Source organism: Bos indicus, chromosome 6, assembly GCF_029378745.1.
Source record: "Bos indicus isolate NIAB-ARS_2022 breed Sahiwal x Tharparkar chromosome 6, NIAB-ARS_B.indTharparkar_mat_pri_1.0, whole genome shotgun sequence".
In the NCBI taxonomy this organism is placed as follows: Eukaryota; Metazoa; Chordata; class Mammalia; order Artiodactyla; family Bovidae; genus Bos; species Bos indicus.
The window spans coordinates 116511592-116528356 of NC_091765.1; the positions used below are offsets into that span (position 1 = coordinate 116511592).

General features: G+C 53.2%; 1 protein-coding gene across 5 annotated transcripts in view; it reads right to left on the reverse strand.

The window, feature by feature from the left end:
- Positions 1 to 16765, reverse strand: part of FAM193A (family with sequence similarity 193 member A) — a 151580-nt gene that overhangs the window by 20048 nt on the left and 114767 nt on the right. For all 5 annotated transcript variants that reach the window (XM_070791906.1, XM_070791905.1, XM_070791909.1 and 2 more), the window contains 5 exons: positions 12785 to 13036; positions 3561 to 3759; positions 2382 to 2654; positions 770 to 1049; positions 54 to 237 (listed from right to left, as the gene is read on the reverse strand). In XM_070791906.1, coding sequence (XP_070648007.1) covers positions 54 to 237; positions 770 to 1049; positions 2382 to 2654; positions 3561 to 3759; positions 12785 to 13036 — 1188 coding nt within the window. The remainder of the gene's footprint in view (positions 1 to 53; positions 238 to 769; positions 1050 to 2381; positions 2655 to 3560; positions 3760 to 12784; positions 13037 to 16765) is intronic.

A 16765-nucleotide genomic window follows, 5' to 3' on the forward strand; every position in this document is an offset into this window, starting at 1 on the left:
CTGCAGCCCCGGCGCTCCCGAGGCGCCTGGGTGGCGCGGGCGCGGGCACTCACCCCGCCGTGCCCGAAGAACTCGCAGTAGCAGCAGTCGCAGTACTTGCCCTCCTTCTGGTTGGTGGAGGTGGAGGTGCTGGAGCTGTGTTCGGAGCAGCTGTCCTCGTCTGCGCTCTCGTCCCCGTCATCCTGCTGCGGGTCGTACACGCCGTTCTCGCAGCGATGCCCTTCGCAATCAGGGTCGCTGCAAAACCGCGCAGGGCCCGTCAGCCAGCGGCCTGCCCCGCAGGCGGCGTGGCGTGAGGGGCACACCTGGCGGGGCTCGTCAGGTCCACACGCGTCCCTCCCCCTCACCCCCGCTTCCTCCTGGAGGTGTGTGTGTCGGGGGCGGCGGGGGGGGGAGGGTGGCAAGTTCAAAGGGAACGAAAACAGTCTTTCATTAAACCTGTCGAGCATCTCGTATTATTCTGTGCTCCTGCGTGCATGCCAAGTCACTTGGTCGTGTCCGACTCTCCCTAACCCCATGGACTGCAGCCCACCAGGCTCCTCTGTCCATGGGCTTCTCCAGGCCAGAATACTGGAGTGGGTTGCCATGCCCTCCTCCTGGGGATCCTCCCGACACGGGGATGGAACCCAGGTCTGCTGCACTGGCAGGCAGGTTCTTTACCACCAGTTCTACCTGGGAAGCCTCATGTACCAAACGCCCAAGGCGCCTGCCCTCACGTCCTGGGGGGTCAGGGAGCACTGCCCCAGCCTCCCCGCCAGGCGGGGCTCACCTGCAGACGCTGGGGGGCGCGCTGACAGAGCCATCGGTGGTGGGGGGCGGGGGGGCCACGGGAGCAGGACAGAAGCTCTTGAGCGACTCCACAAAGCCAGGGGAGGCGGCTGTTTTGGGGAAGGACACAGCTGCGATGTTGGCCAGGTGAGGCGCGGAGGCTGCTGAGAGGGCGGCGGGGGCGAGGGCGGGCAGCGGGGCCAGGCCCGTGGGGCTGCTCCTGGGGGCCGCCGGCACCCCGTGCCTGTGGTCTTCCTTGTTGATGCCGTGAAAGACGTCACCTGCGACAGAGATGCTGGAGTCACTGCCTGCGGCCTTTCTCTCACTGCCAGCTGCTTTTTTTTGAAAACCAACTTTTGGTCCGAAAATGTTCCACTCTATAGAAAACTTGCCCTTCGTCTGGATCTGAGACTCACCACTGCTTTGCTACGTTTACTTTCTCCCACACACACCTGCCCGTGGCTTGACGTGGGGGTGGCAGCTGCTCAGCCCTGGGCGTGTGGCCCGGGCTCCTGAGAACACGCGTCTCGGCAGGGAAGCCAGCACGGCAGCCCGGCTGCGGATGCAGCGCCCCCGGGAGGACCGTCGCAGGCACAGCCCACCCAGGCCTCACCCACAGCCTCTGGCGGCTTCTCCCCCAGCCCAGGGTCTTTTAAACTTCCTTTCTTCCTTCCGCAACTCTGACCTCTCCTGAGCTGAGGCCAGCTGTCCACAATTTTGGACTCAGAAACGCTGGGGGCATGAGTCCTGTGAAGGTGGTGCAGGGTCCTCCCACTGACCCCAAGGGGCACCTAAGGCACCAGTTCCCGGCAGCCTGGCGACCTCAGTCTGCGTGCAGGAGCCGGCGGAGCCAACCCATGAGCACGGCGCCCAGACAGTGGGACTGCTGCCATCTCCAAACAGAGACCCCACGTCTGAAACCCGTGAGGACGCCTCCCTGGCACTGTCTCTGGCTGCGCGCGGAGCGGCCTCTGCTCGCATGGGTTGTGTATCCGAGGCAGCAGTGAGCTTTGACCCTAAGAGCCCCCGACCCCCAGCTCCCTTTCCTGAGAACCCCGAAGGACCTGAGATGTTGGCTGGGTGCTGCCATCCCCTCCTTTACTCCTCTCGATGCCCACACAGCCCTAACTCTGACTCACGAGGCCTCTCTGGTCCTGTTCCCATGTGCCTCTGACGTCGCCTTCAAGCCCGCTCTGCCCTGGGCTCAGATCAGGGCGGCGGCGACACCACCTCCGCACCAGGGGCCCGCACAGCGGTGGGGCAACACCTCGGGCAGGCTGGTACCCCGTCGGCTCGCTCCGCACAAGGCTCCTGCTTCAAGGCGACTGAAAATCCCTCTCTCCGTGTTCTGAAAGCAGTGCCCTCTTCCTCTCACAGCACACGGTGCGGAGAGCGCCAAGGCGGCACGCAGCGTGGCAGAGCCCCAGGGGTCAGCGTGACAGCAACATTCTCGTCACGGCCAGAGGACACGCTCCCTGGGCCCGGGCACCTGTGGGTGTCACTTACACTGATGCCTCTGGGCACGCCGAGGAGGAGGCAGTCACTGAGGCGCTGGGCAACAGCCAAGCCCGGGGCCCCCTAGGGAAGCAGGGCCCGGCCAGCGGCGGCCTTACCTAGGGAAGGCGGCCTCCTGGACGACACGCGGAACTGGCTGCTGCTGGACTGCACCGTGGTGGCCGTGCAGGACACGGAGGACGTGGCTGACGACGTGGCCATCACAACCTTGTTTGCTTCCATGAAAGCGTCTTGGAAATTATACAAACACTTCTTTTTCGCAGCACCCTTTTTCTCTTTATTATCGGAAACTGCAGCCGTTTCACTGCCAGATGGAGGCGGAGGAGCTTCAGGTCTTGCTTCTGAGAGTGTTGGCCCTAATAAGTCACTCCCTTCAGAGAAGAATGGGAAAATTAATGCTTCCAAAAGACACAGGCTTAGGTCAAATCTAAAGAGCAGCTACTGACTGAACTACGAACACTGGGGGCTGCAGGATTAGCAGTCCACGGCGACGACGCTCGCCAGCTGCTCTGTATCTAAGAAACACTGACTGAGCACCTACTATGTGCCGATTCCTATGCTGGGTGCTTTCCCAAAGTTATTCAATGTCTAACACCACTTTCTGAGCTTAGCACTCTAATGTCTAACCTAAAGATGAAGAAACTGAGGCCAGAGAGGCTAAGTAACTTGCCCAAGGTCACACAGCTAGAAACCCTTTCCAAGCACAGACCAGACATCAAGCCTAGCTTGCTGTTCGAGCACATGCAGGGCTTGGGCTGGGGCCCCCAGGGCCGTCCTCACATGGACGACAGAGACGAGGCAGACGGGCAGCCCTCATCTGCGCCCTGTCCCGCCAGGAAGGCACCGGAGCCTCAGCAGCTGAGGTGGCCATGGGGAAGTGCTTGTTAGCAGGGACAGGGCCCATGTAGGGGCAGAGCAGGGGGAAAGGAAGGAACGGAAGCCACAGCACCCCGCTGCCTGGGCCGAGCTCTGGTGGTCACCACTGCTAGGGAACCAAAGCTGACCACCGCGCCCCGGAGCCCAGACGCTCCGCAGCCCGGGGGCAGGGAGACCCAATGTCTGAGGCCACAGGCTCCCAGCTGCCAAGCCCAGTGCCTGCACGGCTCTGTCGGTGCAGCGGGACTTGACCAGCAGCCTGACGGGGTGGGGGCCTGCCGCCCTCAGCGGAAGCCAGGGGAAGGAGCGGCCTGGGACCTGCTGGGGAGCTGTGGCAACAGGTGGCATCGGCTCAGCTCAGGTCTCTGTAAACTCCAACGAAGGTTTAACGAGTTCCTTACCAGAAATTGTATCTGGCAAGTAAGTGCCAGGGTTCCAGTTCTTATCATTCATCACTTCTGATCCCCAAAGACTTATAAACTTAGAACTAGTCCACTCTGGAGTGCTCCCAAAGCAGCTCGGGTAAATATGGTCTTGAAGAGATGCACTGAATACCTGATGTTTATTTGTGTGATTCTGAACAGGTGCTGGTGGTAAAGCCTACAAAAAAAAATGTTCTAATCACATATCAAAATTAATATTCTGTTTACGTAAGGATTTAAACTACAAACAAGTCATCATTGAAACCTGGGGGGCACGCGTGCCGTAAACAGGCGTGCGGGGAACACACCTCACGGAAGGCGCACCTGATCACACCCGGGGCCGCGTGTGACGGGCAGTGGACGCAGACTGGAAGAGCAGCTGGTGCTCAGGGGCTGACCGCACACACGGAGGCAGCCCAGGGGCCGCTCCTGAGTCACGCTTTAGACGAAGCCATCCGCACGAGGTCTGCTCCGATGGCCCACTCTCATCTGACGTTTTACAAATCATCAGTCAAAAGTCCCTGTGGAGCCACTGATAAGAGGTCAGCTCTGGCCCTTTCCCTCACACCTGGGCAGAGTGCAGAAGTGTGGGGACAGATGGGTTCGACACTGAGCTGAGCCCACCCTCCCAGGTGTGGAAGGAGAGCCCTGCCCACGTTTCTGGGCTGATTGGCCGTCAGCTGCCCCCTGCACACCTGGGCGGCCCCAGCCCACAGCCGTGCCCCTGCCCGACGCCCCTCCCTCGGCGCGGCTGGAGCGGGCTCGTGGAACTTGAGAGTGAGCGTGGCGCTCCGCGCTCAGGCTGGGCCGGTGGCTCCCCAGCCCAACGTAGCACCAAGTCCCGCGCGTGGTGTGGCCTGCCCTGTGCTTCCGCTCACCTGGCCTCTGGACACACGGCCTTCCCTTGGTCCCCAGACTTCAAGCTGCTGCTCGGCCCACAGTGTGGCTCACGGTGTCTACTCCTAAGAACGTCCTAACTGCAGCTCACGACCCTGCTGGCCTGGGGTGAGCCTCCCGCCACAGCCGAGCTGCCACGCCCTGGAGAGGCCGTCACTGCCCTCCTCTCACCTCATAGCACCCAGGCTGCAGTGGCCCGCCCCAGCGAGCCCACGAGTCCAGGATTCTCCCCGTCAGCACTCAAGACTCACTTCCAACCTACTGGTGGCGCAACTGCCTTGCCTCCAATCATGGAAGGTGTCTGGGGGCGGGGCCCCTGGAGCCTGGACCTGCCGCCCCGCGTCTCGCTTACACCAGCACACGCCATCCACCCCGGCCCCCCCCGGGTGTGCATGGGAATACCCCCTGGGACATGGATGTGAGCAGTGAGTGTGCTCAGCTCCGCAGTGGCGGGGAAAGGGAGCACTGGGGAGGACCCCCAGGAGCAGAACCCCAAGGGCCAGGCCGGGCAGAGTGGGGAAGGGAAAGGCCAGAGCACAGGGCTGGCCGGCGTCCAAGCACAAGGGAGAACCCGACGGGCTGAGGGGCCACAGAGAGACACGCCCGTGTGCCTTCTATCCCGGGGGGCTGGGGGGCGCAGAGGGCTTGAGGCAGCGGGGTGAGGCGGTCTGGTCAGCAGGGTGCAGAAGTGGGCCTGCGGCGCTCTGGGAGAGGAGCGGAAGAGCAGGACAAGGGTGCCCCGGGGCTGTTAGTATGGGGGTGTGGGGTGTGGGGTGGGGTGTGGGGTGGGGGCCGAGGCAGAGCACTAGCGGGCAGGGAGGAAGGGAGGGTCTGTGGCCCCGCTCCTGGGGGCGCCGCGTCAGGGACGGAGCTGGGCTGAACTCTCCTCCCGTCCCAGCCTCTGGGCTGCACGGGCTAAGGGGTTCATGGGCCAGCTTGCCCTCTCCTAGCTGTGTGACCTCAGGCAGATTACTCAATCTTTTTGAGCTTTAGTTTTCTCATCTGTAATTTGGAAACACCCCCCTCCAGGGGACGTGGTAAGCGTTAAACCAGACTGTGCACGGAGTATTCAGTGTCGCCTGGCCCGAAGCAAGTGTTTCCTGAGCGCTAAGGGGGGGGTCTCCCAAGACACAAGCCAGCCCCCCCCAGCCCAGTTCAAGGTGCTGCTGCCCTCTCAGGGGCCGGGGCCGGGGTCCTTCCACTCGGGCAGCTGAGCAGCTTAGCACACCACCGACCCTCAATGGGCTCGGGCAGACGAAGGTGGAGGGTGAGGCAGGAGCAGATTCGGGACTTGACAGCGGAGGAAGTAGGGCAGACCAGACCCCCAGCACCTCGGCGGAGCCTGACCTGCTGACCTGGCAGGAAGTCTCGGGGGCAAAGGGCAAGGACAAGGAGGCCCTCAGCAGGTGGCAGTCTCCACGGAGCAGGGACGGGCACGAGGCCCGGTCAGATGGGAGGCCTCAGCGCTGGAGGCCCCGGGGCGCGCAGACCCGCCCCGGCAGGTGGGACAGCCAGCCTGTGCCCGTGGTCGGGCCGGCCGGCTCAGGACGCAGACTCACGCTGCACGCTGGCAAGCCCCTCGAGAGCCCGGGGACAGCGAGCGCCGCCGCCTCCCCGAGAGCGTCCGCTCAAGGCCTGGACCATATGCCACCCACGCCTCTCTGGTTTCTGCTCAGCCATCAGTGCTCTGCCCCGCGTCACCTCTCTGCAGGCCCACCCACAGGCTCTGGGGCCGGGGTCTCCCCTCAGGGCCATTTGTCTACACTGCGTCTACAATTTCTATCAAGGTACGCCATGGCGTTTTGAGTTTTCAAATTTGATCAGGTTTTTGTCTTCTCTTTAGACGATGAGATTTCTGAAAGCAAGGGCTTGGGGTACTGTTTTCCTTTATCTAGCACGCAGCACAGGGCCTGGCACAGCCTGCTGTTCAACAAATGCTGAGTGGAGTAAGGACTGTAACCACGGAGCTGTTACACTGGAGACATAAGCTAGTGACGCTGTATGTCTGGTTCAGAAGGCCATCTATGCAAAACAGGAGGTCCAGTGGTGGAGGCCAAGGGGCACAGGGGTCCGCAGCTACCAAGCTGCACCTGGGTGAAGGCATCCGCACAGGAGGCCCGCCCACGCCCAGGGAGAGGGGGCACCTGTCACCTAGACCCTCTGGGGGCACCACCATAAAAACATGAACGATTTAAAGCACGTGTGATAACGCTATTATATTACAGCACTGAGTTTAATCTTTATACAAATCCACATGGCTGTAATTCACAGAAGTTCTGATGCGTTCTTTACTTTGAGACAAAACTGATTCACAGGGAAGCACAATTCTGCTCTAACTGGAAGCCCAGACACACTAACTGATGACTTCAGCCAAGCACACTTCTGAATTTATGCAGAGCTGTGAGACCCAGCCTGCCCTGCATGGAGCCCGGTGCCTGGGGAGCAGCGGGCAGCAGCTGCTGCCAACACCCAGTGCCTGAACACAAGGGCCGCTGGGTGCCCAGCAAGCAGGGGAGACAGTCACTCCCCGCTGGGCTTCTCCTGAGAGGCCCCTCGGTGCTCCTGCCAGAGAGTACCACCTTCTTTCTGCTGTTTCTCAGCTCAGAAGAAGTGAACTCAAATAAATACAGGTTTCAGGTCCCATCATGACCTGCAAATGGCAATCAATTCATGTCCCTCTTCCCCATGCAGTCTTTTCCTTCCTCAAACTCCAACTGAATGTATACTTCTTTCCACGTGTAACTCTGCGAGCCACGTCCGCAGTGGCTGCACACAAGGAACCCAGTGAGGGGGTGAGGGGTGTGCACGCCCACAGCCGTGTGGGAGCCCCGTCACCAGGCTCCCTCAATGCACTGAACTCACCGACCGTTTGCAGGTCACCCCTGTGCTCCTGTGGAGAGCCCGAGACAGCGCTCCACCTGCGCTCCAGCCCCGTCCTAATGGGGCAACTGCTTCTTGACACATCTTCCAGACAGGAAGGACACAGCACTTAAAGCTGGGGGCCTCGAGCACAGCCCCAGGCCAGCGGCAGGGGAGGAGCAGGCGCCGTGGCCGCGGGCTCTTCTCTCTCAGGTGGTGAGTCCTCCCCCGCTCTCCTTGGGTTTTGTCCGTTGAGGGGAGACATGTCCCAGATCCCAGACAAACGGCACAGGACACCTCTGTAACCAGGTGCTGAGCTACAGAGAAAGCAAGGGAAACCGTTCACAGGAACTGGTAAGAACACAGCAAGAAACACCGACCCCAGCGGAGGTGCAGAAGGGACGGGCGCCCTGCGGGCGTGTGCACCACGGTGACAGAGACGAGCGGACAGCCCTGCTGTCCCACGGGAGGAAGCAGAGCCAGAGACAAGGGGAGCTGGAGGGTCCGGGGGCCAGCGCACCAGCAGCACCTCCACGCCAGCAAGTGGGGTCCCCTCCCAAGGAAGCACCCCCATTCAGGGTCTGCTGAGCATGCATGACCTCACGATAAAAAGGGTTAGAGCCTCACAGCTGCATCCAAACAGAGTCACTATGTGTGACGCACTCACAGAAAGGAGAGATGAGAGAACAGGTGATCGAGGAACAAGAGAACGTGGAGAGGTTCTAACGCTTTTGAAAAATAAAGCTTAGAAATAGGAATTACAAGTAGGGTTAAAAACTCAAGGAGTAGGTTAGACACAACAGGAAAACCACCAAACTGGAAGAGTGATCCAGAAAGGAGTTCTCGGAACAGAAGACGATCAGGCTGGGAGGGACCACAGGTATGAAAAGCAGGATGAGAAGGTCTGGTCAGAGGTTCAGGAAGAGACAGCAGAGCAGGGACAGGGAGACCATGAGGCAGGCAGGCAGCCGGAAACTTCTCCTGTGCGGGTTCTGACAGGAAACGCGGGCAGCACTCAAGAACAAATTGGTACTGTGAGCAGAGAGATTCTAAGAAAGAGTCAAAAAGAAATGCTAGAAATAAAAAACGTGGAAAGAAAAACCAAGACTCGGCAGACTGAACACAGCCAAGAAGCGAATCCACGAGCCTCAAGATACGACAAGAGAAACTTTGCAAACTGAGATGCGAAGAGAAATAAGAATTTAAACAAACAAAATCCTCCAAAAAATAGCACCAACAATGACAAAAACAGAGAACAGACTGTCCAAGAGCTTGGGGCCCTCTCAGAAGACGCTCCGCGTGGGCTGGAGTCTGCAGGAGCAGAGCAGACAGGAAGGAGGCCTGGAGGAGTGGCAGCCAAGGACGTCCCAACTCTCGACCGGCACCAGAGCAGGCCAGGAGGCTCAGAGGGCACCAGCAAGACCTTCACGAGACCCCATCCGGGTGCAGCACATCCCAGCTGCAGGAAACCAAAGCCAGAATCCTGGTAGCAGCCTAGGGGTGGGCTGAGGGGCAGAAACCCTGTCCTACAGAGCAAGGGACACAGTCACAGAAGACATCTCACTTAAACGGCACAGGCAGGAAGACAGTGGGGTTAACCAGGTTCTAAGTGCTCAAAGGAAAAAATAGAAAAACCACCAACCTAGAATTCTGTATCCAGCGAAATTATCCTTCAAAAGTGAAGGAGAAATAAAGACTTCCTCAGACAAAGAAACACTGAGGGAATGCACGTCCAGCAGACCTGCCCTGCAAGAAATGTTAGAAGATTTTCTTCAGGAAGAAGGAACATAATATAGGTCAGAAACTTGGATCTACATAGAGGAAGAGAGAGCAATGGAAAAGGAATAAACATCAGGAAAATAAAATCTCTTATCTTTCTCTTAATTGATCTTAAAAAAAAAAACTTTGCAGTAATAATAGCAACAATGTACCGGGTGATTAATACTGGATAAATGAAAATGATGCCTGCAAGTCACAAGGGACCAGAAGCAGGAACTGGGAACAATCTGTTACAAGCAGCTCAACTGCACACAGGGGAGGAGCAGCGCTGGAAGTGGCCCTAGCTCAGTCAGAAGGTGCTTTCTAACACAACCGTGAAAACGGAAAAAGAGGTGTGATTGATACGCTAAGAGGAAATAAAATGAATCAGAAAACGCTCAAGTGAGAGTACAGAAAGCAGAAAAGGAAGCCTCTGGCAACAAATAGAAAATAGTTACAAACATGGGTATTCATCCAAACACATTAAAAAAAAATCAAAGTGAACGGAATAAATACACCAATGAAAATGCCGAGATCATCAGAATATATTAAAGAACAAGAGCTTCCCCCAGCCCCCAAAGCCCCAGGATCCAACGATGCCTGTCGACAAGACACCTGCTGCGGGCAGCAGTGACAAATCACCCAGGCAGCCTCAGCGGGCAGACCAGACCTCAGAGCGAGGAGCCTTCCCTAGTGACTGAAGGGCAACCCTCCAAGGACACATGAGAACCCCCAGCACACAAGCATCTAACAGAAGAGCACCAAACTGCGTGAGGCCAAGCCTGCCAGGCCTGCCGCAGAGCAGGCAGGTCCGCCATGAGCTGCAGACCTCCACCGCCCTCCGCAGCAAGGGCACAGGGGCAGCAGGGGCCAGCAAGAACACACCTGGACCCCACACCGCCAGCCAGCCGCTGCCCGCCGCACACAGAACGGCAGACCATCTGTCCTGAGGAACACGGAGCATCTGCCAAGACGGACCACACCCTGGGCCACAAGGCAACCCCGAAAGACCAGAAACAGTGCGCGCTCAGATAGAACGGAGCTGAAGTAGAAACCAGCAACAGAGAGACAGCTAGAGAACGCCCAAATATTTGGAAACTAAATTTCCTGTCACTTAGTTTTAATTTTTTTCTTCAGTATTTCATCACTGTATTTACCTCCTGCAAGTACTTTTAATTTTTAAGTAACATTACTCAACATACAAATTACAAACATATCAGTGGTAATGAAAACTTCTGAAAATGGAAATAGTTTTCAAGTCTTTCTAATCTCAAGAAAGTAAAATGTTAACAGTACCCATTCCAAGCGTTTTAGGTACTATTTATCCACAATGGCAAAAGTATGAATTAAAGATCACAACTAGAGTGACACAGTCTTAAAGGCGACAGCTAACCAGAGCAGAAATTCCTAAAAGCCCTGATGCCGGAGGAAGAGAACTGGGTCAGCAGAGCCTCAGCGGGCACGGCTGCCCACACTCGGGGCCGCCCCCGCCTGCGTGGGGCAGGCATCTCGCTGAGAAACCTGCTCTGACGGAGCTGAGGACAACCATGTCCTTCCACTACAGCTCGGTCCTCCTCCAGCAGCTCCTGTAGGGCTGGGCACGCTCTGTGCATTTAGGTACAGATGCCGCCACAGCACTCAACTAAGTCAGACTAACTCAAAGAACACACAGCAACTTTGCAAAACCTGGTAAGTGACGACGTGAGACTATGCAGAGAAACATTTTTATACCAGGTACAAACCAAGTATGCTGTCAAATGCATCTCGTTTTTCCAAATAAAAATGGCACCCAGCTAGTGTATATTTTAATTGCGTCAGTGAATAATCTTGGCACTAACAGTAAGTGGCTAAAACACAGCCTCACAGCTGCTCCTCTGCAGTTTCTTCAACCCATGAATCTTTCTCATCCACCTATTGGATTACAGTTCAGTGGTAACAGAGACAGACTGCGACCCAGATGATGCTTCCCCTCCTTTATCCTTCTATACACTGCTGGTAACACCCTGAGAAAAGGCCAAGATCCAGGGGAAAACTCAGTTTTAACTAGAGTGGGAATAATAAATTTCACTACTTCACTTGAAGATTTTTAGGAATTAATTCTTGAATAATTTCTACCAGCATGAACATATGAGAGAACATTCTACACCCTCTTCTCCAGGTGGTTCCCTAGGACTAGGAAATGGAGCTCTATTTAGGTAAGAACAAGGAGCAAACAGCTTCCAAACTCATATGCTCACCTGAGGAAAAGGGTGAAGGATTGGGAGGACCGTCCAAATAGCCTGGCCTTGAATGTAAACATGAATATGCTACTTAGAACGACCCGATTAACAAAGGTGTCATTAAGTGTTTGAACTGAGCAATGAGTCAGAGAGAGAAAGCCGCTCAGTCGTGTCTGACTCTTCGCGACCCCATGAACTATAGAGTCCATGGAATTCTCCAGGCCAGAATACTGGTGTGGGTAGCCTTTCCCTTTGCCAGGGGATCTTTCCAACCCAGGGACTGAACCCAGGTCTCCCACACTGCAGGTGGATTCTTTACCAGCTGAGCCATGAGGGATGCCCAAGAGTACTGGAGTGGGTAGCCTATCCCCTCTCGAGGGGATCTTCCCGATCCAGGCACTGAACTGGCGTCTCCTGCATTGCAGGCGGATTCTTTACTAACTGAGCTATCGGGGAAGCAACAGTCAACCTAATAAAATTTAAGCCTAAATTTGAGTGGTTACCAAGCACTTATTATCACAGAACATAACAAACTGAGGATGCTCTCTAATAAACCAACAATTATCACCCGGCACCCTCCCCAGCAGACAAACAGCAAACCCCAGTGAGGGGTGATGTGCGGCCTGAGGAAGTCCCTCTCACGCCACATGCTCCCTTTCGAACACTAGAGAATCACTGTCTATGAGTAGAGTCTGGGGAGAGTTCTATTTTTGACTGATTAGAGCTAATAACATTAGCCAGAATAACTGATGAAAAATTAAAATTTATGACCCGAATCAATAAAAGTAAGTTCAAAACAGCTAGTGAGGCAAAGCTATCTAAGGTACGAAGAACGAGACAAACCTAACGATTGCACTGCGACGTCTAGGGCGCAGCACGCGCCTCAGGCTCTGACGGGAGGCAGCGCGTGCCGCCCTTCCCAGCCGTCACCCATCTTGCCAGGCCCGCCTGGCTGCCCCCGGCCCCCCACTCACCTGCCGGCGAGCCTCCGCTGCATGGTGCCCAGGGCCCCCTCCTTCAAGCTTGTGCCTTTCTACATAACAGTCCTTTAAGAGGACTGTCATTTAAGACCCTGCGGAGCCTGGCCAGTGTTAGAGGACTCACGTTACGTTCAAGCTGTGTTACCCGCCACCGCCAGGCCCCGAAAAGCTGGAGAACTGGGCTGGTCTCTGGGTGGGCAGAGGCCCTGTGGTCCCCAGCTCAACCCATTACGCCAGTACCACATGAAAACCTCTTCACATCCTGGTCAATTCCCAAGGAACGAACTATGACGTCCACGACTGTTTTTACAAATGTAAAGGTTCAAAACTCCAGGAGGTCACAGTATTACAGTAAAAGGAAACGTTCGCAGACCCTCCCATGAGCGTGGCTGCTGCCCCACACAGCCGTCACTTTACGGGTCTGTCTGTTTAAACACGCTCTAGAGGTCTGAGTGGCGCGTGAGCGCCCCGGCCCTGTCTGCCCACTCACCTTACTGTGTGTGAAGGGGGGCGCTGTGTACAAGGTGGGGTGGATGAGAGGGCGAGGCAGGTGTGGGACGGCGTGCAAGGGCACGTGGCCGTGGATGTGGGGGTACAGGTGCAGCGCAGGGTGCGCAGGCTTCTCGGGGCTCAGAAACTGGTGGCCGGGAGGCAGGGCGCCAGCGGCCATTGCTGAAGGCGTTAATCCAGACGCCTCTTGTTTACAAACATGACATTCACAAGTGTTTGGAGCTTGTTCTGCCTAAAGGGAAAGAAAAAAAAAGTATTTAGTAAGTGAGTACTGAGTATTTAGGGAAACAAAGAACGATATGGATTGAATGCGAGTCAGCCACACAGCAAATACAAAGGCAGCGGGCCCGTCCTGACACCCCGGGTAGACGGGTCCCTCCTTGCGAGCTGAACGAGGGCCCCCAGGACTGGGACTGAAGAGGCCTGGAGAGACAAGGCGTGCGCACCTCACCCCGGCTGGGTGCCTGCCGGGGCGGCAGCCTCACCCGTCTGCATCCCGCGCCTGTGTGAGCAGGGCCGCGGAGACTGCAAGATGGCAGAGTGGAGAGAGGGAGCTGGGACCAAGGACAAGGAGACCACTGGTGCCATGCTCCGCTGGGCGCACACTGCTTAACGGATGGCTACACAGAGGCTCTTCAAAGTGCACCAGAGACGGGACTTCCGGCTAAGGTGGAATGAAGCAGTCGGTGACTCTTCTCCCTCAAAACAAGTGCAAAACTGAACACAATTGTCAAAGGCAATCGTTTTGAGGCTCTGGAAATCAACCAAACGAAAAAAACATATTGAGAAGCGTTTATTCATGCAAACCTGCTAGAACTTCTACTTAAGAACAGAAGGGGTCTAGCTTTCCTGCCCAGGGATCTTCCTATCCCCAACTCCCCACACCCTTTAAAAACTAACTGAAAAACAAAACAAAAATAACATAATTCAAGAATCAATAGCAGAATTAAAACTGGTACACTAAAATTCTGTTTGATATGAAAAAAGGAAGTAGAGACAGAGGTAGAAGAACACGAGGCGCAGAAACGACCGGCACAGCGCAGACGGGAGCACTGCCAGCAGCTGTGTTAGACGTGAATGGGGCGCTCCCAACAAGAGGCGGGGACCGAGGGGCAGGATACACACATAAGATCCAGCTCAAAGGCTGGAAGAAAAAGACACAAAGGAGCTAAAATTAAAAGGACAAAAATTTATAAAACATACACATAGCAACCTGAAGACAGCTGGAATGGCTATATTAATATTAGAGAGAATAGTCTAAGGCAAGAAATAACAGCAGGGAGACACTTCACAGTGACAAAAGGGCCAATATATTAGGGAGGCAGAACAATAATTACATGGATACACATTCCACAACACTGTCCCAAAACGCATGAATCAAAAACTGGCAGATTTGAAAAAGGAAATAGATAATCCAAAAGTTATAACAGAAGACCTCAATATGTCTCTCTCAGTAATTTTTAGAATTAGATAAAAAATCAGTTAGGATACAGAAGACTTGAATAACGCTATCAATTTGACCGGTTTCATTTACAGGACATTTCACCTAAGAGGGGCAGAACACAATTTTCAAGTGCACATCTAGGTTAGATCACATGTTAGGCCATAAAACAAGTCTTAATAAATTTGGAAGCTCTAAAATCAGTAATCTCAGCCTTAGATTTAAGAAGCTAGGAATAGAAAAAATTAACCCCAAGAATATATAAAAAAAATAATGGAGATCAGAACAGAAATCAATGAAACAAAAAAGAGAAAAATAGAAAAAAAAAAAAAAAAAAACTGATTTACAAAAATATAGCCAGAGTGACTGAGGGAGTTAAAAAGTAGTAAATAAAATTACCCAAATCAGGAATTAACATTGCTACAGACTCCACAAAACTAAAAAGAGATAATAAACAACCATGAGACATCAAATTAGACAACTTAGATGAAATGGATAAATTCCTAAAAAGACACAAATCATTAAACTCAATCCAAGAAGAAATAAAAAATCTGAACAGACCTGTATCAAGTAAACGAAATTTTAATTAAAAAGATCAGGTCCACGGGATTTCACTGGTGAATTCCATCAAATATTTAAGGAATATCAATCTCAGACGAATTCCTTCAGAAAATACAGGTGGAACACACACTCCTCAGCTCAGTCTCTGAGGCAAAGACATCACTGCTGCTGCTGCTGTTGTTCCGTAGCTAAGTCGTGTCTGACTCTTTGCATCTTTTAATTTCATGGCTGCAGTCACCATCTGCAGTGATTTTGGAGCCCAGGAAAATAAAAATCTGTCACTGCTTTCACTTTTTCCCCTTCTATTTGCCATGAAGCGATGGGACTGGATGCTATGATCTTAAGTTTTTTTAATGCTGAGTTTCAAAGACATCATAGTCAACAGACCAATATCCTTCATTAACATAGATACAGAAATCCTAACAAGACATTAGCAAGCCAGGCAAGAACATGTATTAAAAAAAAAGACTATAGGTCATGACCAGGTGGGATTTATCCCAGGAACACAAGATTGGTTCAAAATTCCTTGATGAGATACAACTTGGTAACAGAACAAAGGATGAAAGCCACAGGGACATCTCAAGAGATGCAGAACAGGCATCTTAAACCCAATGAATGTTCACGATAAAATTCTCAAAAAAAAAAAAAAACCAAACCAAGGAGTAGGACATAGCTTCCTTAGCTGACAAAGGACGTCTAAGGAAAACCGACAGCTACCATCGTATTTTACTGGTTAAAGATTCAACGCTGTCCCCCCACGCCTGGGAACAGGCAAAGGTGTCTGCTTGCACCACTTCGATTCAATGCTGTACTAGAGGTTCTAGCTAGCTCAATAAAGCAAGAGTAGGAAATTAAAAGAATCCGGGCTGTAAAGGAAGAAGGAAAACTTGTTCACTCACAGACAACACGATTTTGTATGTATAAAACCCAAAAGTAATCTACCAAAAAAACCCCAAAACAAACCCACAAAACCTCAACCACTCTAGGACAAATAAGTTTATTAGCAAAGCTGCAGAATTCAAAATCAATACATAAGAACTGACTGTATTTCTGTGTATTACCAACAATCAATTGTAAATCAATACATAAGAACTGACTGTATTTCCATGTATTACCAACAATCAACTGCAAATCAATACATAAGAACTGACTGTATTTCTGTGTATTACCAACAATCAACTGTAAATCGAAACCAGGGACTTCCCTGGTGCTCCCGATGCAGGGGCCCCCGAGTTCCAACCCTGGTCAGGGCACTGGATCTCACATGCCGCAACCAAGAGTCCTCACGCCGCAAGGAGGATGGGAGACCCCATGTGCCGCCCTAAACCCAGCTCAGCCAAAGAATGAATGTTAAAGAAAGAGAAAGAAACCAAAATTAGAAAATACCTTTACTATACAATCAAAAAACATCTAAAATCTTAATAAACTTAAGAAACACAGACTAGAAATTTTTAAAAATTACAGGAAGAAATTAAAGACGACCTAAACAAATGGAAAGAAATAGCATGTGCAATGTTCATAAGTCTGTTTTCCCAAAATTGATTCTCATCATCCCACAAACAGAAGATCAGGTCCAGAGGGTTTTGGTGATGAACTCTATCAAATACTCAAGAATTCAATGCAACCTCCATTAAACTCCACAGGTGTTTTGCAGAAGGTAACCAGTGGTCCCTGAATGCACATGGGGGAGTCCCGGCGGTCCAGTGGTGAGGACTCAGCACTTTCACTGCCATGGCCCAGGCTCAATACCTGGTCAGGAACTAAGATCCTATAAGCCATGAGGTGTGGCCCCTACCCAAAAACAGTAAAATAAAATGTATGTGAAGCGAACACAACATTACAAAACAACTATACTCTAATAAAAATTAATTCTAAAAAACTTAACAGTCCAACCCAGGGTTCCCTAGTGGCTCGGCTGGTAAAGAATCTGCCTGCAATGCAGGAGACCTGGGTTCCATC